The 27,549-nt window shown below is 44.1% G+C and overlaps 1 protein-coding gene across 1 annotated transcript in view; it reads left to right on the top strand.

Moving 5' to 3' along the window:
* The first annotated feature begins 8,440 nt into the window (after positions 1–8,440).
* PTPRF (protein tyrosine phosphatase receptor type F) overlaps positions 8,441–27,549 on the top strand; it is a 258,186-nt gene continuing 239,077 nt past the window's right edge. Inside the window, exon 1 of the mRNA XM_035893530.1 lies at positions 8,441–8,525. Coding sequence (XP_035749423.1) covers positions 8,441–8,525 — 85 coding nt within the window. The remainder of the gene's footprint in view (positions 8,526–27,549) is intronic.

Here is a 27,549-nt window from a genome sequence, read left to right as displayed (position 1 = left end):
AAAAAAAGGGGGGGGGGGGGGGGGGGAGTGAACCAGCTCCTTGATGTGGTTTGAAACCAACAGTGGAACACAAGAAAGCAAGCTGGGAAAAGCAGTTAAATTAGCAAGGCTGGGAATAATTCGTGCTAGCTAGATGGCAGGTTTGAGAAGCTGTTTGAGGTGAAAATTTGGAAACCCAGCTCCCAGGTATTAGTAGTAGAGTGTACAAAGTATAACAAGTATAAAAGGAAAATTGAAAGATCCAAGGTGGGCTTTGAAGAACTAACGACTATACATAAAAGATAAATAATTTAGGCAAATCAATGCCATTGTCTTGTGTGAAAATTGGGCTTACTGGATGATGGGAGGTTAACAACAGCAATTAAGGAAGAGAAGGGTACTGCTAAAAAGGGAAACTATTCCTTTGCATCACTTTAGCTGCTAAAATGTTGTGGAAGACTTGGTAGTAGTATTGTGCCCAGTCTTTCTAACTATAAAAGATAAGGAAATTTCAGAAATTGAGGTCTTGGCAAAAGCAGCTTTGGAATAAGCTATTAAGCTGAAAAGCATTAAGTGAGCAGACCCCAATAGTATGCCATGTTACGTAAAACATAACTGAACTTCCAACAAAAGTAAGGGATTTTTCATTAAAAAGAGATACTTTTTCAGAAGGAGGTTCTTTATATACCTTGTACTTTGTTTGAAGCAAAAATTATTGAGAAAATAACAAAATACCTGAAAGGTCATGTTCTGCCCGACTTCATGGATTCTGCAAAGGAAAACTGTTCTAGTGGTTGCTTGAAATGCCCAGGAGGCTACCGGAGACCGGGCTTACGTCCAGGAGGTCTCTGAAAAATCTCTAAATTGAAGCTGCTAATGAAGCTGAGTTAGATACGTGGATAGAGCAAAGGGGTTCTTAAAAGTTAGAAACTGATTTAGTTTGAATTAGGATTGATTTAGAGTTTAGTTTGATCTCAAGCCAGTAGACACCATGCAAAAATCCTTGAAGTGAAGGAAGGACAGATTATCCCTCATCTGATTGATCATTTGCATCCTTGCTGTTTTGGTTAAAACTAGTTTTGGTGCTCACTGGATCTTAAATCTGCCGTGCTCTGCCTGTTCTGTCGGTCTGAGAGATGCAGAACCAGCAGGTTTGGCATTGCTGGAGCCAGATGCAGAAATAGCAGTGCCACAGCTGTACAGTAAATAGCCGTCAGCTGCGGCGGGTTGAAAGCGGCAAGCCCAGAAGGGCCGTGCTGCTCGGCTCTCCCGCTCCTTAGTTTCAAGTCTTCCGTTCTAAATCCTGGATGTGCGGAACTTGATGCCAAGGAGTTGGGGTTTAGAGAAGAGGACTTGGTACCTGGTGATTTTAATCTTTTCACCGATTTCCATGGTGCCGACCACAAGCCTGGTAATGGCACTGTCATTTCTGTTAAGAATGTATTGTCACGTGTGTAGTAATTTGTAGAAAAAACACAGGAATTCTTGCTTGTGGGAGTGGGTGGTACATGAGCACGTTCCTCCACATTAGCAGAGTTTGCTGACAGCTAAGGAATAGCTGAATTTCTTTTTAATTTTTATAGGATTTTCTACTGCCCTGGATCCTTAATCCATGCATCTGGCTGCACTGCTGGGCGTATTCTGTAAGACCTCAGTTGAAAGGGTGATATGCAATAGTTTACTACTTTTAAGGAGGCTTTGCAGCAGGCATTAAGAGCCTATGCACTTGGGTAGGGTAACGTACAGTGATCTGTGCTCGCTGTGAATGATGGCTGTGAATGTGGCTCAAGGCTGATCTATATTTTAAGTGGACGTTTTGACTGATCACCGTAGTTATTTAATGGGGCCCTTCATAATCCTTGTTCCAGTGGAAAAAAAAAAAATCTTCCTTTTTATCTAGGATTGTCTGCAGGCAATGACACCTTCAGGAATTAATATCTTCAGAAGCAAATGTGGCCAATAAGGCTGACAGGAGTGTCCAAGTTGGGCTTGCATCCTGCTTGAAAGCTTTTCCTTCCCCCTGCTCCTCTCCTTGGGTCAAGTTGTGGTTGTGTGCTCAGGATCACAAAGATCTGTAGCTGGGCCAGCTTGTTGCTAAAATCTTCACATTAATCTTTTTTTTTAATGCTTTGCCAAAATCAGGAGAATCTTTTGGAAGTGCTTCTGAACCGTTCTTGCTGTTGTATATATTTCCCCATACCAATCTGCCTCTGTTCAGGTGGGGTTTTTTCCTAGAATATGGGATATTTTGGGGTGTTTCTTTTTGGTTTTTTTCCACCCTGTTTTTAATTTCCATCCAAACAGATTATGAAACATTTTCCTGCTGGGGTCTGTTCTCTCTTCTGGTTTTTTTGTTGGTTTTTTTTTGGGGGGGGTTTTTTGGTTTTTTTTGTTTTTTCTGTTTTGGAGAGTTTCCTGAGAACATTCAACATACACTTTCTTTTGCTCTGTCTCATTCCATTACTCACAGTTATATGCCCGTGGCTAATTATACTCCTCCACTCCTTTCTTGGTGTTTGTATCCTTCGTGTACTTACAGATGGTTATCAAATCCCCATCTTGCTTAGCCAGTCTGTCTAATGCTCGTGACTTCACAGAGATTTTTATCCTTCCCGGTTCTTGAATTGCTTTGCTCATCCCTTCTCTCCAGATGGTTTGAGAGTCTTCACACTGATGCTCGAGGCCTGCTCACACCTGGGTCCTGGAGGTGATACCTTTGCTCATGTAGCAGTCGCTTTCGCTTTTGGCCTTTTTACTACATTGCGAGTTCATACGAAGTTCCTCCCTAAATCTATGCTAGTGTTGCCATCTTCATATATCTCCCCACTGAATGTCTCTAATATGTTCCCTGCATGTGGGAGTTTGGAGTGAAATGAGACTCATTTTGTCTTTTTTGGCCATATTGCTGTACTCCCTAAGTCTCTTTATATTATATTTCTCACAGAAAAGCACAAAGAAATCTATGCTAAAGGAATACTAATGTAGTGAAGTGAAACACTCAAAAGTCATTAACTTGTGTGTAACTGTGCTTCTGCAACTTTTAATGTGTTCAATATGATGATCTTGAATTATGGGGAGCCTCATGGTTTTCCTCCTCTTCCTTCAGAGCCCAGCTGAGGTGATACACACAGAATGAAGCACCTGAGCTGTAGCCGGTTATTGTTATCATTTTTAATAGAAAAAAATAGCTGCCTCATTGCTCTGCGTGGCACGTGTCCCTTCCTTGCTCGGTCAGTTCTCAATCGTTTGTGTGGCACCCCAAAGCATTGTGGTCAATGAGTTCCTCTGGAGCACCGGTTCCCCTTCAGATTATTTGTGTAAAATACAAAGATGTGGGTAGGTGTCCAGGAAGAAAATTGGGTTTCACGATGTGTTGCACATGTGGTCGAGTTGGGAGAAGCCGATGCAGTTTTAGCCCCTTCTTCACTATCGTCTGGGTGGTGTCCAGTTGCTACCTCCTGGCCTGCATCCTTGGGCTCATGTTGAGAATGTTTAAGAAGTGTCCACCTTGAAAAGCAAACACAGTTGTTTCAGGTTACTTTATGAAACGATGCTGTCATGGCTCCAGGCCACATAAGGACATTGCTTACACACTGGGCTTACCTCCCTGCCCTGTAAGTTTCTAGAGAGTCTCTTAACTGTGTTTCACAGCCAATGCAGTGTCAGTAGTCACCCACACAACTGAACCTGGTGGTTCTGTGGGACGTACAGGGGCTCCTGGAGGGAACGTTTTTGTACTGGCTTGTTAAGATACTTTAGATTCCAAAATACCTTAAACTTAAAAAGCGGGTTTAGTGCGGGTTTGGCTTACTTTGGGGGTGCTTTTCTTCACCACGCTGTTGATGGCCAGTGACTCACATGACGCTTGCTTTGGTTCAGTTTAGCTTCCGGAAGAGTTCGTAGAGAACGTGAGCTATTCAGTGCTGGTTTGAAATTCCTCTTGACTCTTTAAAGTTGACTGCTTTTTCTAATCTCTTTGCTGTCTCCTGTGGGACATACTCATTGCCAGGATTTCCTAGTACCATATGAGCTGTTGGTATTCTTGGCTCTGTTTTAAATGAGTCCAGCTTTTTCTGCTTGTCTGAAAGAATCAAGCCATGTAGGTTTCAGAAATCTTCTCAAGACTGCCTCTTTTCCATCCACCTGCCCCACAGCAAAATCAGCTATATTTAAATGAAGTTTGCTATTTTATTTTTTTTTTGTTGTTGTGCTTTCCCGCTTTCCAGTTTTCTGCCAAAGTAGCACTCCGTAGTTCTAACATGGAGTTTGGAGCAGAGGCAGGAGTTCAGCTTGCTAAACTCAAAGCTGTTTTTACAAAGCCATCTGGAGCGCTTAGCCTCAGCCTCCTTTTGGGTTACGTGGTCTAGAGTTTATAATATTGCCAGGGCCAGATGCAGAAGTAGCAATGAGAATGTACACGTATTTTTGAAAAACCTTCTTCTGTGGTGGCTTCTGGGCTCCCAAATGCAATATTAGTTGTGAGATGTCAGCCAAAACAGTGAGATTAAAGGAGGCCTTCAAATGAAGGGACCTGAGTTCGTCTGGTGCCCAGGAGAGAATTCCTGCAAGAGAGAGCAGCCTGAAGAGGCGTGAGGTTGTTGGGGCAAAAGAAACACAAGGAGTCTTAAGAGCGTGAGTTGGTTGGTTGCTGTTGGACTAGATTTTACCAAAGCAATACTGACTCTGCATCTGTTTAGCTCGTTCCCAAAATTTACCAACATTATTTGGTTTATAGCTACTTTCTGTCGTAGGTGGCCTTTCTGCCCCAGGAAAGGAAACCCTTAGCATTGGTTCAAGATGGCTGCTCAAAACCGTCAGGGTAACACTGGCCTTCCAAGGGTTAACTGAGTTTCAGCTAACACCCTGTCACCTTGCTTGGAATATTGGGTTGTCTTGTTGGGGGAGAGCACCTTGCTTCTAAAAATGGGAGAGCTGAACCACTGGGAGAGGCTTTTTCATATTTTCAATTTCAAAAGAGAATGACAGCTACTGAGATTTATAAAATTTTAAAACATTCCAATTTAAAGGGCTTTAAATATTGAATGCAGACAACTTTTCCATAGGCAGAGCAACTATGGAAAGGGGAAGTGGCAAAGTTTGATCCTGTTAAGGGCCAAAGGTGCTCTATTAACTTTGGAGGGACAGACAGCAGTCTTGCATAAGAAAATCTGGCTTTTCTACCAGATGGTAAATTATTATAGAGCACTAAACAGTTGCAAAAAGATCAAGTCTATAAAGCATCTGGTCGGGTAACTGACAATTCATCAGTTTTGCATGATGCACATTGTATGCATCTCATGGGCTTGAGAGGAAAGTTATAAATCTGTCAGGCTTGAAACTGGAGAGAAGCTTGATCACATTTGCTGAAAGGAGAGAGAAATCCAGAGACAGAGACCTATTCTTTAGCTGAGGTTTTTGTGTTCCTGAGAGTTACTCCTGAATGAGGGCTGTGGAGGTGCCATTCACATGACTCCTGAGCAATCTGAACTGAAGATACACCATTAGATCAGGCACTTTTGTTGTTAATGGAACTGAATGAAAGAGGAAAAGCTCTCTGAAAGCTATTCATCCCCAATCTGTCCTGATACATACCTAAGATGTTTTCAGCACCACCTGTAAAACTTGTTCTCCATCCTAATGTGAGAGAGTTTGACACACATCATTAGTTTTGACACAGTAATTTCAGCCCTTGGTGGGTTCCCTCCCTCCCCCCAGGAAGAGGAGCCTCTTGAGATTCTGGCTGCTGGTGAGCCCCATGTAATGCTGCTTAAAGTGTGCTTCAGTGGGTTCGCTTCTGAGGGCTGCAGAAATTAGCATTGTACATGCAGAATTCAGAGACATAATCTTCACTCGTAATCCAAGCACTTCTTCCCATTCCCCTGTGGGCCATTGTGCTGGTTTGGGCTAGGGTAGAGTTAATTTTCTTCGCGGTAGCTAGTAGGGGGCTATGTTTTCGATTTGTGCTGGAAACAGGGTTGGTAACACAGGGATCCATTTTTGTTATTGCTGAGCAGGGCTGACACAGAGCCAAGGCCTTTTCTGCTCCTCCCCCCACCCCCTCCAGCGATGGGCTGGGGGGGGCACAAGGAGCTGGGAGGGGACATGGCTGGGACAGCTGACCCCAACTGACCCCAGGGGTATCCCACACCATATGCCGGCATGCTCAGTGTGTAAAGCTGGGGGGAGAAGGAGGAAGGGGGGGACATAAGGAGCAATGGCCTTTGTCTTCCAAGTTACACGTGATGGAGCCCTGCTTTCCTGGGGATGGTTGAGCACTTGCCTGCCAGTGGGAAGCGGTGAATGAATTCCTTGTTTGGCTTTGCTTGCGTGTGCAGCTTTTGCTTTACTTATTAAACTGTCTTTATCCCAACCCACAAGTTGTCTCCCTTCTACCCTTCTGGTTGCCTCCCCCATCCCACCATAGGGGAGTGAGCGAGGGGCTGCGTGGGGCTCAGTTGCCGGCTGGGGTTAAACCACGACAGCCGTACCCGGCGAGCTGGCTAACGCCAGGCAGACTGCTCGGGGACCGAACGGAGTTTCCCATCGGGATAGAGCTTACGCAGCTATAAAGATACAACCATCTGTATCTGTCTCTGCGGTGTAAGACATGTTAATAGTGCTTTTAGTAATTCTTTGGCGAGAGTTGAATGAGGATATGGAGGTTGGAGAGCAACAAAGAGAACTGAGTGAGTGGCTGATATGAAGAGTCTCTTTTGCAGTATTCAAAATCTTGCTGCTGAACTTACTTGGATTTATGTTTTCTCATTGAGATAATAAAAGCAGGATGAGATGATCAGTATTCTCTCTGCATCTAGGTTAGAACTAGGTTATTTTGTAAAGTATTTTCAGATGTCTTGGCTGTAGAAGACGCATAAATAAAGATTTGTCTGTGTTGTATGATATTATAACCTGTGAAAAGATTTACTGTGCAAATACGGTAACAGAATGGAGAAGAATCATGATCTGCTGCTTGTTAGTACGATGCGATGTAAATATTTGCCTAGGTAGACTCTCTTGAGATTTGTTGCGGATTTCCCTCAGCACTGTCATTGCTGGCATCCTTTGAGCACTATGTTTTTGTCAGAAGTAAACATGTTTGTAACATGTGATACTGCCATCAAAAACTCAGTGGTTCTCAAAAAAAAATAAAAAAAAAAAAGGCGATTCCTCTTCCCAAAACCCAGCAAAATGCAAAAATACCTTCGTTAGAGCAGGCTTGAACATGTTTCTGAAATGTCTGCCGACATGAGTTGGAGTCGTGGGTTGTGCCACGCACAGCCTGTGCGCTTGCAGATACTTTGCTTCAAGGATGCTCACGGGGGCCACTTGGGCTGGCATCTGCCAGCATGAGATTTGTTTCACTGCTAATGCTGTGTTGCCAACTTTTGGTAACTCTTGCATCTTAGTGAAGGAGAATCTCATCAACTTTTGAATCACTCTTGAGCTTGGGTGGAGATGCCCCGCACTGAAAGGGTGAGCCCCTACCCCTCCTGAGCGTGGTCACTTGGAGGGAATGGGGCTTGCTAGCTCCTTTAAAATCTGTCTTACCAGGCAGAACTTGGACTTCCAGGTGAAAGCAAAATGAGTATATTTTAATGAAAAGAGAAAGAAGGCAGATATACAGAAATTGCATGCGTTTTAAATACCTGCATTTTTTGGTTGGGTTTCAGGAATTTTCTGTATTTCTGTGTCTAAGCAGATGCCCAAGTTAAGCCAGTTTCCAAGATTGTTTGCTTTGTTTTGGAGAAGAAATACCCAGTCCTTTTTAGACGGTCGTCCTCTCTATTTTTGGGACATTGAAGCTTAGGTCTTTGCTTTGGATAAAGCTTCTCTTTATAGACCCTTTTCTTAATAAGCTCCTTGTGTGACTCTGGTAGCCCTGTGAACTGACAGCTGATTCAGTTCAGCTTCTGTTTCTCCTGCTTGGACCCCTTGAGACTTGTCTGGTGTACACCAGCCCAGCTGGATGGGCCAAGCTATGCTTAATAGGTAGCTGACCGCAAACCACCCTACGAATGCAATCAAGCATGTCTCTCCTGGGCAGATGGATGAAGAAGAGTTACACGAGCTTAGGACTATTTTTTGTATTGTAACATGCAACTTCAGAACGATTTGTTGTGAATAAGAGCAACTAAAGGATGTATTAATAGGCCATGATAGAGACTGGACATGATGGACGTGCATTTATGCCTCATGACCCTTGAAAACAGCCTACTGGATTTGGGGACTTCAGTGTGGAGCTCTACTGCTCAAGCAGGGAAGATAGTTAAATTTCACTTTAAAAGTGTCTGTAACTATGATTTTACAATGTCGTTTGGTATATCAGCAGTTAATCTGTGTGTCACATTTGATCATTTTCCTTTTCTTCCTCTCTTGGTTTGCAGGAGTAAGTCTGTGTCTGTAACACTGGATGTACTGACCACTTGCCTCAGACTGAAGAGGACTTGCTCTACTTTGGAATATGGTGCCTAACTTCTGCGTCCCAGTCCTCACTGTGCCAGCAGCCATCCTCTGCTGCTTGATGCTGCCTTTAGCAGGAGCGGACAGTAAGTAACATTCCGTTTCGGAAAGCTTGAATACCTTGCAAAATTTCTTTCAACAAATACCAAACCTTCTTGGTTTGTACTGGAAACACTGAGGACTAAGGGATAAAGACACACACCCCCCATCTCTTATTTTCCAATGTGCGCAATGCAGATAAACAGTATGTATGTGAAGGGGCACAAGTAGAACTAAAAAGGCTGACAAAATTTATTCAAGCGCAGGAAGAGTTTCTGTAGTAGCTGCAAGATCAAAACCTGACAATTTCATTTCTAACATGTACAGATGAGTAAAGAAAATTGGGGGCAGAGGAAGAGAGAAATATTGGGGTCACAGTAATCCCTGTTACTTTATTTTCCTTGTTCTTTTACCAGCTCTCGTAATTTGTGTAGCACTGAGACATCTCTCCTGAGTCAGCGGGTGATTGAGTGCTGTTGGGGAAAGGGTGTGAGTTTTTACCTTCTGGTGTAGCTCTCCTACACCTGTATTGCAGCAGAATTTGAGTCACATGTTTCCTTGTGGTTGTGCTTTAAGCTGTTGTGCCCGTGCCTGTTGTCCTGATAGTCTTACAGTGCCACTGTGACCGGCTTTGATTAGCCCCATCTGGGCCAGTGAGAAAGCTGTGCGCAAAATGTTGTTGTAGACAGACAAGAGGAGAGAAGCTTGGCTGATGGTGGACTAAAGAAAAAATACCTTAAAGTAGGAATTTCCCATTGAATGAGTTATGCAGAGTGCAGGAAACCTTGTTGGGTTCTTTGCATAGTCTTGGTTTTCGTAACTCGTGTATTTGCTAGGCTATCCCCAAGTATTTGGTGCAGCCCCCTTCCCCCACTTTTTTTACCAGTAACCAGTTTTTCAGTGTCCAAAAGCTTGCACATTTGTTGACAGACTCTGACAGTTGTGAATCCTCCATGCCTTTGAAGGTGCCCAGAGCTCCTGGGGCGCTTGAGTCAGAGCAGAGAGGTGACCGTGATGCACCTCCTGAACAGCCACCAACCATCTGCTTCTCAATCCAGCTTTAGCCACCAGGCTTATAATTAAGATGTAATTTCATGAAAGTTGAAGGAAATCTTGATACGTGTTGGTAGGAGCCTGGCTGAATGGAGAGAACAGACTGGGGGTCCTAAGTGTCCCTGACTGAATGGGAAGGAGTAGATCTAGAGAAGCTGGAGAAAAGAGTGAAGGGTGGATGGGAAGAAAGATACAAATTCACTCTTTTTGTTGTCTCTAGGGATGACTTTCACAGGCAGCGGATTAGCGTGTAGTCCATATGAGTCTGAGCTGCCCAGTTAAACTGGGGGCAGCAGCTGTCTCCTTCCTCAGCTTTCTCCCTGGCTGCTGGTGCTGCCGGAAGATGCTTATTCAGATCACTTTATGTCTACACATTGTAGTCCCTTTTGGAGTCTGGTACAGAGAAGTATGTGTTTAATGTTCTGAGGTGTATAAAAATTCCCCAAAGTTCATTATCTTTATCCTGGCCCCTGCAAAGGAGAGAAGCATCACTCCATCAGCTATGCAGAAGCTGGTGGAGCTTGAGATGTCCTAGGACAGTTCTTGGCTTGAGGATAACTTGCAGTAGACATGGTTTGCTAATTTTGTGGAATACTTCCACATGCTTAAATTTAACAAAATTGGCTCCCTTTCACAGGCCCAGATCCAAATATTGGTGTCTCAGATGTGGAATGCTTCTGTGTTGAGAAGCAAGCATATCTGTATGTATGTCTCTCTCCCTGGCGCAGACTGACTCTGAATTACTTTTTCCTAATCCAGAAGGCAGATCTGGAGGACAACGACCTTTTAACTGCCACAGCCACCACGGATTAACCGAGGGTTTCCTAGTATGGAAAGTGTTGCTCTGTGTATTTTAGCAACTTACAGCTTTTTTTATTATCTTACCCCACTGAATCTTGTCACCGACTCTCAGTGGCAGGGAGCTATGTGAAAGGGCCCGCTCTGCGCCTCTGCGGGGGGAGAAGAAAAAAATCATCCCCAAACCCTGCATATTTCATGCCCTGCCATCAGTGATGCAGACGGGCAAGATAACGGTACTGAATGGGGCACTGGGGAGTCCTGCCTCGGGACAGCAGCGAAGGGCAAGGGGAAGGTGTGATAACATGTGCACACTGCAGCTTACTGTAAAAGCTAGAGAGGGATGCTGTGAAAGGAGCACCCCAAATGCACCCGCTTCAGTTTTTTGGTCCCCTAAGCATCTTGTTGGTTCCAGTCAAAGACCGTTTATTTCTTAGGATTCCTGATGCAATGTGGCTGTTCCTGAGATTTCACTGTGATTCTTCCCTTTCCCTATTGCAGCGCTGCTTGGAGGCAGTGGAGGGATGGGCAGGCTCCGTATCTGTAAAGCATTCCTACATTTCCCCAGTTAAAAGCAACGTGATAATTGAGAGCAGGGTTACCCCTGGAATTCCCGGACTCAGTCCCCAAAATCACTTTTTACAGGAACAGGGAGGTTCAAGGGCAGGGAAGGAGGCCTGGGGGTGGGCTGTGCTGCATCCCTAGCAGTGGGCTTGCCCCGTGGCTCGTGGCCGGGTGCTTGGGGAAGCACCCACAAACTGGGGCTTCCCTACCTTCCCTGCCTGCTCTTCGGAGCTGCTGTTGTCGCAGCACATTTCAGCGTCGCTGCCGTAGCTTCCTGACAATTAGGCAGCTGGCAGATAGCTAGACGTTAACTCCTGAGATAAAACAGCTTGAACACATATCGCCCAGCAGAATTAGCGCTGGGTGTGCGGCCGGGATGCCTCTCCTGGAATTGAGTTCACAGGAGCCGTGAATAATGTCAGCGCCAAGGAATTGAAGGGGCATCCAAAGGTTGAACATGTGGCAGCGTGTCAGAAAAAGAGGGGCTCGCTGGGTGCCTCCCTGCCAGCAGGACGGGCACGCTGGTTGCTCTGGTGGGGTGCTGGGAGGAGAAGGTGAGCGGGAAGGGGCATGTGTGCGTGAATGGGGATACAGAAGTGCTAATTTGGCAGAAAGCACTTTTAAATCCTCCCCGGCTTTTACAGACTGCAGTAAGAAGAAATTATTAAATTTTCTCTGTGATCCGACTGTGTTTCTGTCAGGGTGACCCTAATTCCATTAGAGCAGCTCGGAGCTGATTCAGGATGGCTGTTGTACACTTTCTCCCTCAGCTTGCATGTGGGTTTTTTTTTATGCACTCTGTGCTTCCCTGTCTGTCAGCTTTTGATTGTACATGGGAAAAATGGCTTTGCAGATTTCATTTAATGTTCAGTTCAATTGTCAGCTAAAAGATGCTCTTTTCCAGCTTTTGGAAATATGTCATTTACTCTAATAAAAAAAAAAAACCAAAAAAAACCAACCCACCTCAACAAAAAACATCCTTTCTCAAAACCAAATGCAGAGAAAACAGGAAAAAAAAAATCAATACTGTCATCAGAAATCATCAGCAATGTGTTTTGTTGTTGGCTTAGTTTTTTTAAAAATTAGGCTTTGTTTTTGATGTTCTGGGCACAGCTTCCATTAGCCAAAGGAAGAGACTAGGTGACCCATCCAAAGTATTTCCTAACTGAAATATGTCTCAGTTTGTCTTGCACAGGATTTCAAAGGGCTTAAGGAAGAAAACCACTTAAAATGTGACCTTGTAGAAGGAAAGAACTAAGGCGGTATTAGGCCAGCTACCTGTGAAGTGATACGTGGTAAACAAACAATTTGCACCTTTTGATTTCTAAAGATGGAGCAAACTTGGCTTCTGTTTGAGGGGTGGAAGAAGCTTGCAGCAGTGAGCTGGGGCTGGTGAAGGCAAGTCTCTGGCTCCCACCGCCTCCTGTGAGCAAGGACCCTCAGCCTGAAGTGTCTCAAGGCTGCCCTGCCGCTTGTATTGCTTTATACCAGAAAGGTATGCATGTCATACAGATTTCTTTTTTTTTTTTTCCCCATCAGTGATGTTTCTTGGCTGCTAATAGGGTTTCTTGGATGCTAATAGAGAGACACATTGAAAAAGAAACTAGAAAGGTGAGGTGTTGATGCTTGTGAAGGTTGGGACGTGGAAGAGTACTGATGGCCCTTCTAGACAGATGGTCTACATTCAGGTGAGCTCTGTTTTGCCAAGGATTTTGCATTGTACCCGGAGTGCCATACGGAGGTTTTGGACAGAAGAGCGCTGGAGCATTTGTTGCCACGCTCGGTTCCCCTTGAACCCCCAGCTCTACTGTGTACCGTTAGTGTTTTGTGTTCCTGGGACCCAGGAGTAGCGTGGCAGGTTTTGATTTCCCAATTCAGCTCTGCTCTCTTCACTTCATAACCTGAACGATGCCTCAACAACAGCTCGGCTCCGAATACAGCTGCTCTGGGCCACCCTGCGGGACGGACTTGCCGCTTTGCAGAGCTGGGCAGAGGGTCCCATCCCAAAAGCTGGACCTGAGGCTTCTCCACCACTGCTTGCATCTGTTTCTGCTTCCTCGTTCCTTTGTTTGTGTGTGTGTCCCCAAACACTGCATGTAGTGATTATGTGTAATTGGTACGATTGGATCCAGGTATTGCAGCACAGGTAAATACTAATTTTCTGCAATTCTACCTTGACTAGCTTGACAAATTCCATCAGTGAAAAGAACATGTAAAATAGTGTTTAGGAAAACCCCTGTACCTGAGGCATTGGGGTTGCATCATTAAGGGACGGGTTGAAATATTAACCACAGTTATTGTTCAGCTTTATTTTTGGTGTCCTTACTCATCATATATGTATTTAGGTATAAATGGATTCCGCACTTTTCTTGAAAATATCTGAATGCTGCCTGCTTGTAACCGAGTGTTGCAGACATCGAGGTAGGAGGGATCCTCTGAGAACAAACACCGTGTTGAGAGTAGACAACGGATCTTTTTCTGAATGTATAGCCATGCCCCTTTTTAGCTCCAGCACTTGCAGGAGTCACATGAATTTGTTTGGGTAGCTACTACAACAGGTCACAGCATTGTCATTTGTCTTTTTTATTTATTCATAAAGCCAACATCACTCATCAATCAACATCAGCTGCTAGGTCAAAGGTCTGCCTGGCCCCAAATCCCTTAATCAGCAGTGGTCAGTGCAATGACCTATGGAGGATGTACGAACAGCGTCAATGTATAGAGATCCCTTCCTGGAGTTGTCTTCCAGTCTTCAGCAACCGGTGGCTCCTGAGCCCAGAGAAGTGGTATGGTAACCTCAGCCAGGATCGCTCTGGGTTTTGCTCTCGGGCAACTCTGAGCACCTCATCAGTCACCAGGGGTATCTGGGGGCCAGCGGTTTGCATGAAGACCACGGCGTAGGCTCTGACTTTTGCCTCCACGCCGTGGCTCCTTGTTTAACCCACGTACTGCTGCTCTGCAGGGCTAAGCAGCCTCGCTTGCCGTTCGCATCGTTCAGGCTCAGCCACGCAGCCAGAGTTACTCTCCTGCCTTCACAGGGGAGTTCCTGTGTTTAAGTGTCCATGTAAGTTATCCAGCACAGCAGCAAGTGTTGAGGGGCTGATATATTTAATACACGGTCTTTGAGAGAGAGTGTGCTTATTGGCTTGGTGATATAGAAAAACAGTAAAACTACCTGCTTAAAATTTTATCTTCAGTGTAGATTCATAGATTTTAAGGCCAGAAATCAGATCAGTGTAGTCTTCTACTCTGACCTGCATAGCACAGGCTGTATAATTTCAGCTAGTAATTTCTGCATCTACTTTTAACAGCTGTGGATGAGCTAGCACATAGCTTTTAGGAGGCTATCAAATCACGATTTGAAGACTAAATGGTAGAGAATTTACCCGTCTCGTATGTGATCTGTAAAAATGGCAAGTAATCATTACTCCTACAAATCTGTATTTATTTCAAGCTTCATTTATTCGGTTTTTTGGGTTCAGACACTGGATGTTGTAACCTGTGTCAGCTAGGCTGGAGACCCCTGCTATTTAATGCAATCTCCCTGAGAAGCAAGTGAGCGTGTAGGATTTAGACGAGCTGAAAGTTTGTCCTTTTTGTTGTAGAAAAAAACAGGTTGGCTTTGATTTTTCCGATCAGAGATAATTTTTATAGTTCTTCACTAATCTTCCGGACTTTTCAATGTATTTTTTAAAGTCAAGGGACCCAGGACCAAGAAGAGAAATGGCTGCATCTTGCTGCGGTACGATGGTGCTTTAGCCCTTTTGCCCATAGCATTGAGCTGGGAAGCATGGTCCTCCATAATGAACTTCAAATCCCTTTCCGGGCCTCTGATTCCTGAGATGCAAACTCCCATTTAATCAGTGTGACTTGGGTTTTTGCCGCTGAATATCTGCCCTGAAGTACACTAAAATGCATTTTGCTGGATCCCAGCTCATCCAGTCATCTGAGTGATTCTGTACAGGTAGCCTTGCCTTGCTGTTACTCGCTGACTATCAATCTTGGTAAAGCCTACTCTTTGCTTTCCAAATCTAGTTGCAAGTTAGTTGTGCTTATTCCCAGATGTTAATCAGTTGTGACTAATTGCAGAGACTGCTGTGAGTATTTTAAGGAAGGAGATATTTAAAATACCCCATAGCAGTGAGGGTAACATTCTTTGCAGATGGGAGTGCCGGGACACTGATAAGAGAATACGGCTTGTCGTGCTGCTGCTTGCTACCAGCAGTGCTGACGTCAGATGGGGAAAAGTATGAGGTCTGCTGGAGCTTTCAGTGTTTTAGCTGAGCAGTTGTAAAAAGCAATGAAGTGGTAATAGGGATCCTTTTTATGTTTCTTTGATTATCTGTTCGTTATATTGGTGCTTCAGAATGATACTGTAATATAAGATGATCAAGCTCATTTTTGCGAACAACCCAAGAGTATGAAATTTGTTTGCTCGAAATGTTAGTCAATCTTTTTTGATGGTGAACATGTTTGGTTTAAAAAGGAAAGATAAAAAAAAAAAAAAGCATCTGTTCCTGGATGCTTCTTCTCTGGTAAGATGTCTGTCTTTATGTATCAGTAGCTGAAAAGCAGTGGTGTACTTTTAATTGAATGCTGTGTGTAGCCCCTTGTGAGAATCAGTGCTTTGTCTATGCCAAAGACAAATCTCATTTATTTTGTTCACGTGAAAACACCATAGGGTGCTTACTGAAAGTTTTGAGTCACAGAAATCTCTTTTGCCTTGCATACTTTACTGACATTTTATTCCTGAATTAAACCAAAGCACATTTTATAGTGGATGATGGCTTCATGTTTGTATATGAATTGTAGCCTGCAATGCTAGACCTGAAATTCAGTTATGTATGGGCTTTCTCCAATGCATCATAACATTAATCCTTCACAATAAGGGGCACTCACATGGTATTAAAAGGAAATAATTACAGAATATATTTGATTTTATGTAATACAGGCTGGAACGAGTGTGCAGTCCTTCTGTGCTTTTCAGATGGCACTTCATTGCCTGTATTACTCATTATTTCCATTTTTTTTCCAGTAATTAACAATACGGCTTCCGGGAATGTATTTTGTAAAATTGGATTGAGACATGTAGATGGTACCTGGTCAAAACCTGAAGCAAATGGAAATGCCACCATTTTCCAACAGAGGTTCATGGCACAAAGGGTGATGGTTCTGAGTTGGTGGTCTGGATAAAGCCAGCACGTCAAGAAGAGGTTTGGACTTGGTTTCTCTCTGCTAAGTGGTTATTCTACTTGAGCCAATTCTGGGTTCTCTGGAAGTAGCCATGGTCTCATGGAAAGGACCATAATCAGTCCACTGTTGGCACTGGTTAATACTGCAAACTTAAAAGGAAGATTGCACTCAGGGAATTCTTCATGCTTGCTTTTGCTGCTTTTTTTTGGTTTTGTTTTTGTTTTTTTTATTATAAACTGTCTACATGTGATGACTTGGTTGGTTCACCTCAAAGGTGAGTGATAAAAGCCCTTGCAAGTTAATTGCCGCATGGGGAGGAGAAGACAATGACTCTTGAGCGTCTGTAGATACCTGAGTGCAGAACACCTACATGTTTTCCTTGGATTTATTTTTAGCCAAATTCACTTCAACTGTTAGTACAGCTGTTGTTGTCTTCCTTCTGCTAAAGGTTGTTTTCAAAAAGGGGGTTTCAAGAGGCCGGGAATTAATCAGCAGCTTTACTCACGTAGGTCTTTCGCCCCTGAAAAACTCCATTGGTAACCATTTTGAATCTCAGCATTAGCAGGACTGTGCCTGGCGAATAGGACTGCTCGTTTTCACCTGCTTGCCAAATCCAGTTGGTGGCTTGTGTATGTGGGAGGCACGAGCGTGTCACCAGGCTCTGGCTATCCTTGTGGGGCCGTTCCTAAGGCAGAGCCTTTGCTTGGCAAACTTGAAACTGAAGTTCCTTCTTTTGAGGTAAATGTGAGAGTTGCCATGCATTGGTTTCAGAAAGGATTTTGATCTTTGCAGTTGAAAAAAAAAAACACCACAGCTTGGAAGTGATAAGGCTGTAGTTATATTGTACTTCTGCGGTGTTTAATTTGCAAGAGGGAAGATTCATTGGACGAACTGTAAGATGAGTGGTGAAAATCTTATGAAATGCCAAAAACTGTTAAAATACTGATATGATGAAGATGCCCATGTATTTTAGTCCTATTTAGCATCAAACAGAAGCTTTCAGTGGTTTCAGGATGTAACCTTACAGAAGTAAACTTATCTCGTGCATTCACCACATTCGATTTATAGGGCATTTAATAAATAGGGGGTACGGTAGCAGGAGGAATCAGTAAAATTTGAAGAGGAAAACAGAGAAAATACTTTTGTATTCCCATACAAATGACTTGGATGCCTTGTCCTGCCAGAGTGTTCTCATTTTTGGTGTGCTGACTACAAAGAGTTTAATATGGCTCTCGAGAGGATGATCAGGGTAGTCCAAGACCTGGAAAGACTCCCTTTGCTTCTGTTCGGTGTTACAGGTAATGGCCCTGGCTGCTGACTTGTCATTTATAAATGCCATCTATAGACTTCCAACGTACTTTTTTATGCTCCATTACACACAGTTTAGCAGGGGTTACACAAAGTTCTTTAGTTATAACCTGTTGGTTTCAGCTTTTTACAAGTTTGTTTCATGGCTGAAATGTGCCCTGCTTGGTCTTCAGCCAGAGTTCAAGTCGGGGGGCTGTATTTTATGAGTTGGACCTTTGTTTTGTGGATCTTTCTGCAAAAATTGTCTTTGGATGCTCTTAAAAACAAAGAGAGTGGAAAAATATTTTGTACCCTGTAAAACAAATTGTGGTGTTATTCATAGGTCTCAAGTCTAAAATGTCTGTGAAAACGTTTGACATTACTACAGATGTGCTTCAGCAGCCAAGAGAAAATGGAACTTGATTTCTTGAAGGGAGCGACCCATAGAAAAATAGGCTGCTGAATAATATAAAGGGGATTTCATGCTAAATCGTTAAGCGCACGTGAATACAGGATGCTGTCTGAGCTTGTGTGTAACTAAATTGCCCGTATATTCATTCTGTGAATGTAGCCAGCGCTGCTCTCATCTCAGCCTTTCAAAGACCCAGAGGTGCGGAGCAGAGACAGTGCTCCAGATCCCACAGCGCCTAGCCTGAAACGTGGGCAAGGGAGATTTAATTCACACCGCCACCGTGGAGCTTGTGTTCTAGTGCATTTCTCTATTTCTTGAGGCCATTGTGTAAACAGAGTTTTCTTTGTTGAAGTTGTGCTGTGGTTGTACTGTAGGCCACAAAGGTTTGGACTTGTCTGTCTTGACGCTGCTTGTTGAACCTTGAATTCCGCCTTAGTTGAATGCATGAAATATTTAACATCTTTAACTGCCTAAGTTTAGGGGGTTTTCTCAACTGCTAAGATACTCCTCTCGTCCTATGGCTGCAGAGTTGTGTGCCTTTATTGTAGGAGCAGAGTATGATTTGAGGGGTTTTTACACATTAAGACAGAATCCCTGGGCATATATATTGTTCAGTCAGCATCTATGCACTGCTCGATGTCTTTTCAATTAGACACGCAGCCTTCTGTTGCAGATAAAGCATTTTTTTTCTGAGGCAAATTTAGCTGAAATTTCCGGCATTGTCTTTAATCTGTAGTATGTTGTGTGAGAGCAGTTTCCCGTGTAATTTTGAGGAATTTAAGAAACTCTACTTAACATAAAAAGAGTGACATGCAGTATACCACATGGTGTTTTCCAGGTTTATGTCAAATTGCAGAAGAGACTATGAATTATTTTGTGCTCTAATCATTGCTGGACTGCGTCAAAGTCAAGGTCCATTTATCCCAGAATTGCCCCAACATAAGCCTCCAATGATGGCCAACAAATGCTACGTGTCTTAGGGAGGTGCAAAAAGAAAGGTCCCATACTCTTGCCTTTTCTCATCCCACCCAAATTAGTTCCCATGTCCTATGTAAAATTAGCAATTGTTGTTAGAAGCTGTACTTTTATTATTGCTTCTGTAAAGCATTATTAATTGCAACAACTCTAAATATTGTTATATCCGCATGGGCAAAGGAATAATGCCCAACGTAGATTTGTCAAGGTCAGATCAATCTAATTTCCTTTAATGACAGGATAACAGGCTTTGTGAATGGAGAAGCAGTAGATGTCATTTATCTTTAGTAAAGCTTTCAGTGCTCCCTCATGAGACTTTTTCTTGTGAAACATCTGCTCATAGGGTGGGTATTTGGCAGTTTGGTAGCATTCAGCATTTGCAGTAATGATCTCTCTGATAGAATAGAGAACATGCTTATTAAATTTGCAGGCAACAACAAGCTGGGAAGAGCTGCAAGCATGTTGGAGGACACCATTAGAATTCAAAATGATCTTTACAAATTGGAGAAACTGTCTGAAAGGATGCATGTCAATAAGGAGAAATGTGGATAGATGTTTGAAAATAGGAGTAATCAGCTACATAAATACAGAATGAGAGACAACTGGCTAGACAGCTGGTATACAGAAAAGGTCTTGCAGTGCTAATGGATGAGAAACCATGCAGGAGTCAACAATGCCATGCAGTTTTGAGAGGGATGAACATCATGGTGGTATGCAGAAATGAGGAGTGCCATCCTGAAGACACATTAGATAGTCTTTCTACTCTGCTCACATGGATAAGGTCTCCAACGAAGCGACATCTCATCTTGAGCATCCCTCTGCCAGAATGGAAGGACTAATTGAGGAGAAGTCGGTCCTCCCTGTCCAGTGCTAGGAGAGAAATAATGTGCCTTCAACTGCAGCTGGGAAGTTCAGGTCAGGCACTAAACAGCACTTGCTGACATGAAGGACTGTTGAGCACTGAATTGAATTTCCCGAAGAATTTCTGGAATCTGGTATACAAACAGTGTTCCCTCATATCGGTTTTGAATTGCCAGTGTTACTTCTTAAATTGAATGTTTCTTTGTCTTCATTTATGAGCCAGGAAGGGACAGGCTCCCAGTCTCTAGGTCGCCTGATACTCTGATATTTTTATCCTGTCCTTTTTCATCCTCCTTTCAAGTGACAATCACTCTCTTCCATCTGACTGTGTGAGAGTGTTTTCCAGGCCCTCAGTCCTCCTCAGCGCCCTTCTCTGACTTTCTGGCGCTCCTCAAAAGGAGAGCTGATGGGGAGAATACAGGGGAGGCTATGCCATTAACAAAATGAGACTTAAAAATATCCTCTATATGTAGTTTCCTCATGAGCCCTCATAGGTTTGCTATCTTTTTGCCCACATCTGTGCACTGACTAAAGGTCTTTCAGCTGCCTGTTAGGATGCGCGGTTCATCTTCTGAGGCCATATGGTTAATTCAGCTCTGCAAATCGTAGCGGGTAGCTCTGACTTAGGGTTTGTTGGGTTTTTTTTGGTTTGGTTGGTTGTTTGGTTTTTTTTTTTTTCACTCCATACATGTTATGTATTAATCTGTAGGTAGTTGTCTGCCCTGAGACTTTACCACGCTATATGTATGTACAGAGGTCTGTGTCTGAACCGTCACGGTTGCAGGAGCTTTGCTGGCCGGGCAGCCGCTGCACCAGGGCAGGGAGTTTCGGTGCCTGTACGGTGGTTGCTGCCGTGATACGCAAAAGCCCGTCTCTGCCATAGCACCCAAAAATCTCTGCCGTTCTGCAGTGATTGTCGAATGTGTCTAATGAAGCTGATGTGGTTGTGCCAGGCTGTGTAACACAGCGCGTAGCTGCAGCAGAGCGGGTCGGAGGGGTCTGCCCGTCGGACTGCTCCAGGAGGGCGATGCCGCTTGCTGCCCAGGGCAGCACCGACCAGCAGCCCTCGTGGGGTGCATTGAAACAGCTTCTGGCAGCTCCAAGAGCTGGGGGGGACAACTGCAAAGGATGCTGTAGGTCTTGTAAGACCTTCTGACTAAAATCTGTCTTAATGCCGATTTGTGTGTGTGAAAGGGAAAACGTATTCAATGTGTGTGTGTGTAGAATGCTTCCGATGTCAATGGTAGTGGAAAGGAAGACGTGTAAGGCTTTTTTCCTTCTCCTTCCAGTAGTTATTCTTCCTATGAATAACTAGGCATCAACCCATGGACTTCTGTCTGGCGAGCGGAGTCCCAAAACTGTGTGAGATGGGAGTGTCTCATGCTTCATGTTAGAAGGTTAATTCACTGTGTATTTGCCCACCTAAGCTTTTCCTTCCCTGGGTTTCATGTACTTCTTGGAAAGCTTTCTCAAAAACAGACCAGAGGAAACTTGTCTTTTTAATGAATTGATTTAAATCAAGATGCAGGCCATTACATGAGTTCCCTAATTCTGGAAAATCTAGCCATTATGTTGGGGTGTTTTTTACAGCCAGACTTTGGCTTCAGACTGCACTTATTTTTCACAAGACCAAGAATGAAGTCTGTTGCCTGTTATGAATAATAGAGTATGGTAATATCACAGCTATATATGCAAACTCTGCAGACTGGCAGCACAGCTGCGAAGCGTTACGTTTTTAAAATATGTACAATCTTTTGTCAACAGAATTAAAACTAAGAACATTACATGGTTTGTTTCTGCATGAGGCTGTTTTGTAGGGAAATTTGATGATGAACTGTTCCACGTTTTGACCTTTAAGAATTTTTTTTCTGAAGCTCTGCACCTTCTAGTGAATTGGGGAGATTCTCAAATTAAGACATGTGGAATCCTAATGGCTACCCTGACATTTCCTAGGCCTGGCTGGATACCTGGGCTTGATTAGTTTTCTCACGTACCTGGCTCTGCCAAGCTGGAGGGGCTCGCACGCTCTGCAGCTGAGCTTTCTTTAAAGCAATTGCACTGCAAAACCTCGTTCCAATTAAAAGGTGATGCTGTTCTGGTAATGGAAAGTTGTTTTATTGTTCCTCTTCCCTGACATGTATGCGAGGGAAAGCGTTGTAGGAAAAGTGTTATCGCTGTTGTTTTTGTAGTTCGTTCTTATCTTCCATCAGTCTTCATATACAAAAAAGTGAGAAATGCAGCGTGCCCAGCTGTCTGAGGGCGAATGTGAATCAGCAAGATAAACCTTCAGAGGGTGTAATGGGCCTGACTACAGATGATCCTTCAGCGCTTCGCGACTGTCCTGTAGCCTGTATGGGGTGTTGAACCACAGGCAGCAGGAGAAAGCGTGTGGAAATACAGCGAGGAGCCCCTGGCAGCCCATCATTTTGGTGCTGAGAAGGGAATGATGCACACTCAGGCCATCTTCTTCTACTCTTCTCCTCCTACCTATGGAGCAGGGAAGTCAGGGGGAACAACGCAAGAAGGTGAGAAAGTAAGAAATGAGTAAATGGGAAGAATATCGTAGATTTACGTTTTCTGTCCCTCACCAGGAAGATGCCAGAACAGGCTTTGGAGTGCTGCTGCTTAAGAGAAGATGCAGACAAGCGCTCTCCCAAAATGCCCCAACGGCTTCTCAGGTGTTCTGTGCTCCGTTTCTCTCGCCTGCAAAACGAAATGCCAGCATTACCAGATCACTGATAGTGTCTGTGCTGGCAGAGGGTCCCAGAACTGATTTATAGCACTTGTTCAGCTTTCAGTGAGCAGCAAATGCGTTGCTTAATTATTCATGGCAGATGTATTATTGCAGGAAATTAAGACATCAGGGAAACAAGTAAAAACTATTACTGATCTGAGCTATAAACACGGTAAGGTGGAGGGAGATGCAGGGGGACAGGGCCGAGACGTTAAAAAAACATTGTGCTCGGGAACGTTTCACACCTTCCGAAAAGAATTGGTTAAATTCCCAAATGTTTAAGTGATCATTCATAGTATGTAATTAAATATTCTATTAGCTAACAAGCTGGGTTTAATTTGTTACATTTGCCACCTGAATTATCACGTTTGTGAATGTGTGAAACCTCCCTATGGCTTCTTTCAGCATATCTATTGCATAAAGACACAGCTCTCTTTACATCTTCAACTTTCCTTGAAAGATTTGGTATTTAACTTGTACAGGAAGGTTAGGGCAACCTTTGGCTTTCTATACCAGAGAAACTGGTTTTGGGTCTCTGGGCTCCCGTTCTGCCTGGAGCAGTGGTGTTGGATGCCACTTCAGAGAGCGGGACCTGAGTCCGAGCTGCTGGCACCAGGTTTCCGCTGTCTGAACCCGCTCTGCAAACAGGCGTGCGTGTGCCCAGCTCATACGGGTGGTCCCGTGGCTTTGTTCAAAGATTTATTCATGTGTGTCAGTGACTTCTGCCACGAACCCGTCCCCTAATCTGCGCCTCATGCCCTGTACTCATACAGAGGCCAGAGATGTTGGCTTTGAGGAGCCCCAGCACCTTCTTGCTCGTCGGATAGCACTGGGAGGTGTCTGGTGTTCGACTGTTCTCCTTTAGGCACGGAGGGCATTTCTCATTTATTGTTGCTCCAAGTTCCCATTTGTTTTAAACCTTTCAGATTTCATGACAATTTTTTTAAAATATGCAGTCAGTAACTGACCAAAAGTTACTGAGAAGGAAGTGGTTTAAAGAAAACCCTTTCAACTTCTCTTTTTAGAGTAGAACTATTAGCTTTATTAAAAAATTATAGGGAGCATCTCTACGTTTGTGTGTAACCTCAGGCTTCCAAGAGTTTCCATTTCATTACTGTTCATAAGCTCATTATTTTGGTACATCTGTAGTAATTTTTGAGCCTTTACTTTATAACTTCAATTATGTTGTTTGAAATGTAATGATGTTGGAAGTCCTGTTACGGAGGACTCAGAGCAATTTTAAGGCGAGCAAAAGGGTGATTCAGCACCGTATCACAAAGAGCGTTGTCTACTCGTAGAAATGTCTGCAGGTATTCAAAGCGGCAAAAATTCAGAAATTGTCATTATTCATAGTCTGTCAAATTTAGTGACAAAATGGCCTCGTGTAGTTCCGTTCCTGTGATGGGAGGTGTTGGAGTCTATTTGCAAACTTAGACTATTTGGTGTGTGAATATGGGAGATGAAAGGAAAATACTCTAATTTATCCTGTAAGGTTAATTTTCGTGATTCTTGCAAGCGTGGTATATACGGAGCACGTATATGAATGAAACATGCAATAGGAATTGAGCAAAAAAGAGATCTTGCAAGAGTCCGACACTAAGTCGTAAACCTTGAGGAACATGTTCCTAATTGCGTTTTGTGCAAACTTGCTGCTCTGTACACGTGCATCTCAGGATCGCCTAAACAGAGCTTTGCTTGCAGACCTAATCAATTGGTTCTCGAGCCGTTTAGCTTTTTTAATTACTCTTGTCAAAGCGAAAATTATGTGAAAGGACTTGACTGTGCAATTAGCTGCTGAACGTTTTCTGCAGCAAGAGTGGGAAGACAATACCAAGTCCCAGAATAGCAGTAGATACAACCATTGGAACAAATTCGCTCCAGCAAAAAAGAGATATTCTAGTAACTATTCTGAATGAAAGATAATTTATTTTTTAAATATGCATATATTCACAGATGTGAGCAGAAAAGGCTGTTTGTGTTGGAAATGCCTGTTCCCAGCTGAACGCCAGGTTAGTTACCACGTGCTGATTTCCCTCTGATTTGAGGGCCCTGCTCATCATAGGCAGGGGCTGCTGCTCTGCCCGCAGACAGGGCTGAGCATGGTATAAGAGGTGCCAACTCTTTAACCCCGGGGATGGCGTGCACGTGGCTAAATTTTAGGAAAAAAGGTTCACCCTTCCTGCGCTGCAGCTGTGGGAGAGCGCATGGTGGGTTTCTTCTGTGGGCTGCAAGAGCCTGGTTAGCGTTCATTCAATGATCTATAGATCATCTGCTCAGACAAATTATATCTCTCACCAGCTTCACACTAAACTAATCTAGGCATTTAAAAAATAAATAAATGAGGCAGTGTCTATAAAGAGCTCCTGTCTAGTGAAGTGGAGCAGTTGGAACCTGATTAATGAATCCCATTTACCAGCCTGCGTGTGCGTTCTCCGCTCCCCTCCACCGAGCTCTGTCATCCAGGACAGCCCTCATTGAACCAGTGCCTCCGGCCGGGACCCCAACCCACAGCAGTGGGGACGGGGCTGTTGCCTTTGCGGCCGGTGCGTGGCCACGGTGCGGAAGGCGAAGCTGGCGCAGGAGATCCGTGCCTGCTCCGCTGCTGGAGCCTGGCGGGAGTTGCCCCGTCCCTCTCTCGCCTCTGCCGTCTCCGGGACCAAAGCACAGCGGCGCGTGTTGGGGGAAACACCATCTGATCTGCTCGGTGCCCGTGCCCCTCGGAGGCGTAACTTGTTGGTTTTCACCAAGTTAAAACAGCGTTTTTACAAACACGATAAAAGCCACCTTTTAGATTTACCGACTGCGTTAAATGGCTGAGGTGATGGAAGGGACCTGTGCCGGCTGCGTGCCGACCGAGCGAGCGAACTCTCTTTTCCGGAGAACATGGCAGTGAGGGTGGCTGAACAAATCCTGGTGCTCGTCCTCCTGTGTTTGGAAATGCTTAATAGATTCGAAGGCTCAGAATTTTAATGCAGGTCTTTTCTGTATTGATAGAGGTCTTTGAAGTCGCTTGAACATTTTACTAAGCGTACATGCCAGGTTTTAGGTTATTTGTAGCAGGGTGCTTGATGATTTCTGATCTTCATTAGCCTGTGTACCGGAAGGTCAGTCTGCATGCATACGCACATGCCTAAAATAATTTATTCTGCTGCCTTTTAGCGCCTGCTGTGCCTGGATGTGCTACCAGAAAAGGAAATTGCTTCTTTTGGATAGTGAATAAGAAATAAAATTTCTCCCAAGACACAACATTTTTATAAGGACTCAAGTTCCGGCACCATACACGGGTGGGATTTTTTTTTGTATCCCCAGTAGACGATGGGGCCAGACCCCACGGCACCGAGACACCCATTCCTTGTGGAGAGGTGTGAAAGGAGGTGGAAAGGGCTCCTAAACCAGAAGAATACTTTTATCGGGTCTGAAATAGTCAGCACATCAACTTCTGGTTTTGGATTATAGCTAGAGGCAGCAAGATATTGTGAGTGTATAAAGCCATTTTTAATGTTGTAGAATACATAGCCTGGGTGTGTGTGTAAGCGGGTTACCGTGAAATCAAGGAAACCAACACATTTCAGGCTTAATTGAGGTTTTTTGAGCGATTGGAGAACTTTTAAGTATGCGATAGCAGCTCCTTTTTCTGTATGATACCCATGTCATTCAGTGCATGGGACAGAAGGGCTTGGGGAATGGAAGGTCCATGTGCAGGGAAGGATGCTGGTGAACTGCCAGATTTCCTTGCTGAAGAGAAGCTGGGAGGAGTGCAATGAATGGGACATGGGACTCCGGGAGGGAAAAGTCTCGTGGTTAAAGCAGATTTTGGTGTCCTAGAGGTTTGAATTCCAGAAGGCATGGCGATGCCCCTAATTGCGAAAGGGGAGCAAATCTATAGAGGGAGTAAATTTTAAAGGAAAGCAATAAAATGTAACCTAAAGGTGGAAGATGGTGCCAATCCAGTCCCATCGTGAGAGCATTTACTAAAGGGGCAAAACCACATAACTTTTCAGATTATGAAAAGTTCCAGATTGTCTCTAGCATGTGCCATCATGTGAATGTTAATGCTGAGGCGCACATTTTTTTTTTGGAAGAGCGATGACGAGCTGCTTTCTGTCCTGAGACCCGATAAAAAAATATGGAGAGATTGTGACTGGGCTGTGAGCATCAGGTTTTTAAGCTGCAAAAAGGGTGAACAGGAGGGAAAAGCTGTATCTGCCTGGGGAAATTGAAATGCCTTTTCTCAACACGTTTGCAGATGGATCACCTTACAGGTATGCGAGAAATGTTTGCATTTTTGAGCTCCAAGAGGTGCTTGAGACGTGCTGGTCTCCCATTTTCGCCTCCCTCCTCCCCCTTTGCTTCTTGCAATTTAACATTTTTTAAGTTCTTTCAGGAGTTGTATTTTGTTCCTGCAATCATTTTTAAATTATAAATGATTTTTATAAGCAAGTCCTCTTGACGTGGATCGACAATCTCCCTAAATTGTTTGGTGGGATACTTAATTTGAAGTTTCTTCATTGCTTATGACAAGATGTTTCTGCTCCTGTCACTGTTGATGATTCATAGCTCAAGTGAAGTGCTTAGCACTTCGGAGAACATGTAACACAGGCAGTCCTACTCATAAAGTCTTCCCATCCTTAAAAAAAAAGGGGGGGGGGCGGGGGGGAAGGTCCCATGAGAGCTGCGGTGGACTGTGCTGAAATGGTGTCTGCAGGACTGGCTCTGAAACGCAGAGGGGGAGGCAGGGGCCCTCCCGATACTGGATTGGAGGAGAAACTGAGCTAACACATATTCTTAATTTCCTTTATTTTCTCCTGAGCAGCCAGGGGTGTTTGCGAGCCTGGTAATGTTTGTGTGCCTGCATAGGGACAGGGTGCTCGTTGCAGTCCCGTATGATTTGGGGCGTTCTTGCTTTTAACAGCCACGCTCATGGCGCTGCATTGCATGTTCTTGCCTCAGCCATGGGATATCTGGGTGGGTGATTGGAAGGAAGTGGAAAATGAAGAGGTCTTGCCGTGGTTAGAGGGAAAAAAAAAAATCCAAAACATAAAATGGAGTATTGAAGTACTGGCACCATCTGGATGTGGCTGATACTGAGCTCAGTGCCTGTGTCGGAGCAAAAAAGGATCCCTATTAAAATTAGGCAGACACAAACCCTGTAAGGGCAGGAGGGGGGAGTGGCTGGGTGGCCCCACTTCTCCCC

The sequence above is a fragment of the Egretta garzetta genome, unplaced genomic scaffold, assembly GCF_000687185.1.
Source record: "Egretta garzetta isolate BGI_Z169 unplaced genomic scaffold, ASM68718v1 scaffold75, whole genome shotgun sequence".
Classification (NCBI taxonomy): domain Eukaryota; kingdom Metazoa; phylum Chordata; class Aves; order Pelecaniformes; family Ardeidae; genus Egretta; species Egretta garzetta.
Note: the sequence above shows the minus strand (reverse complement) of the source record. Positions and strands in the feature narration are given on the sequence as shown.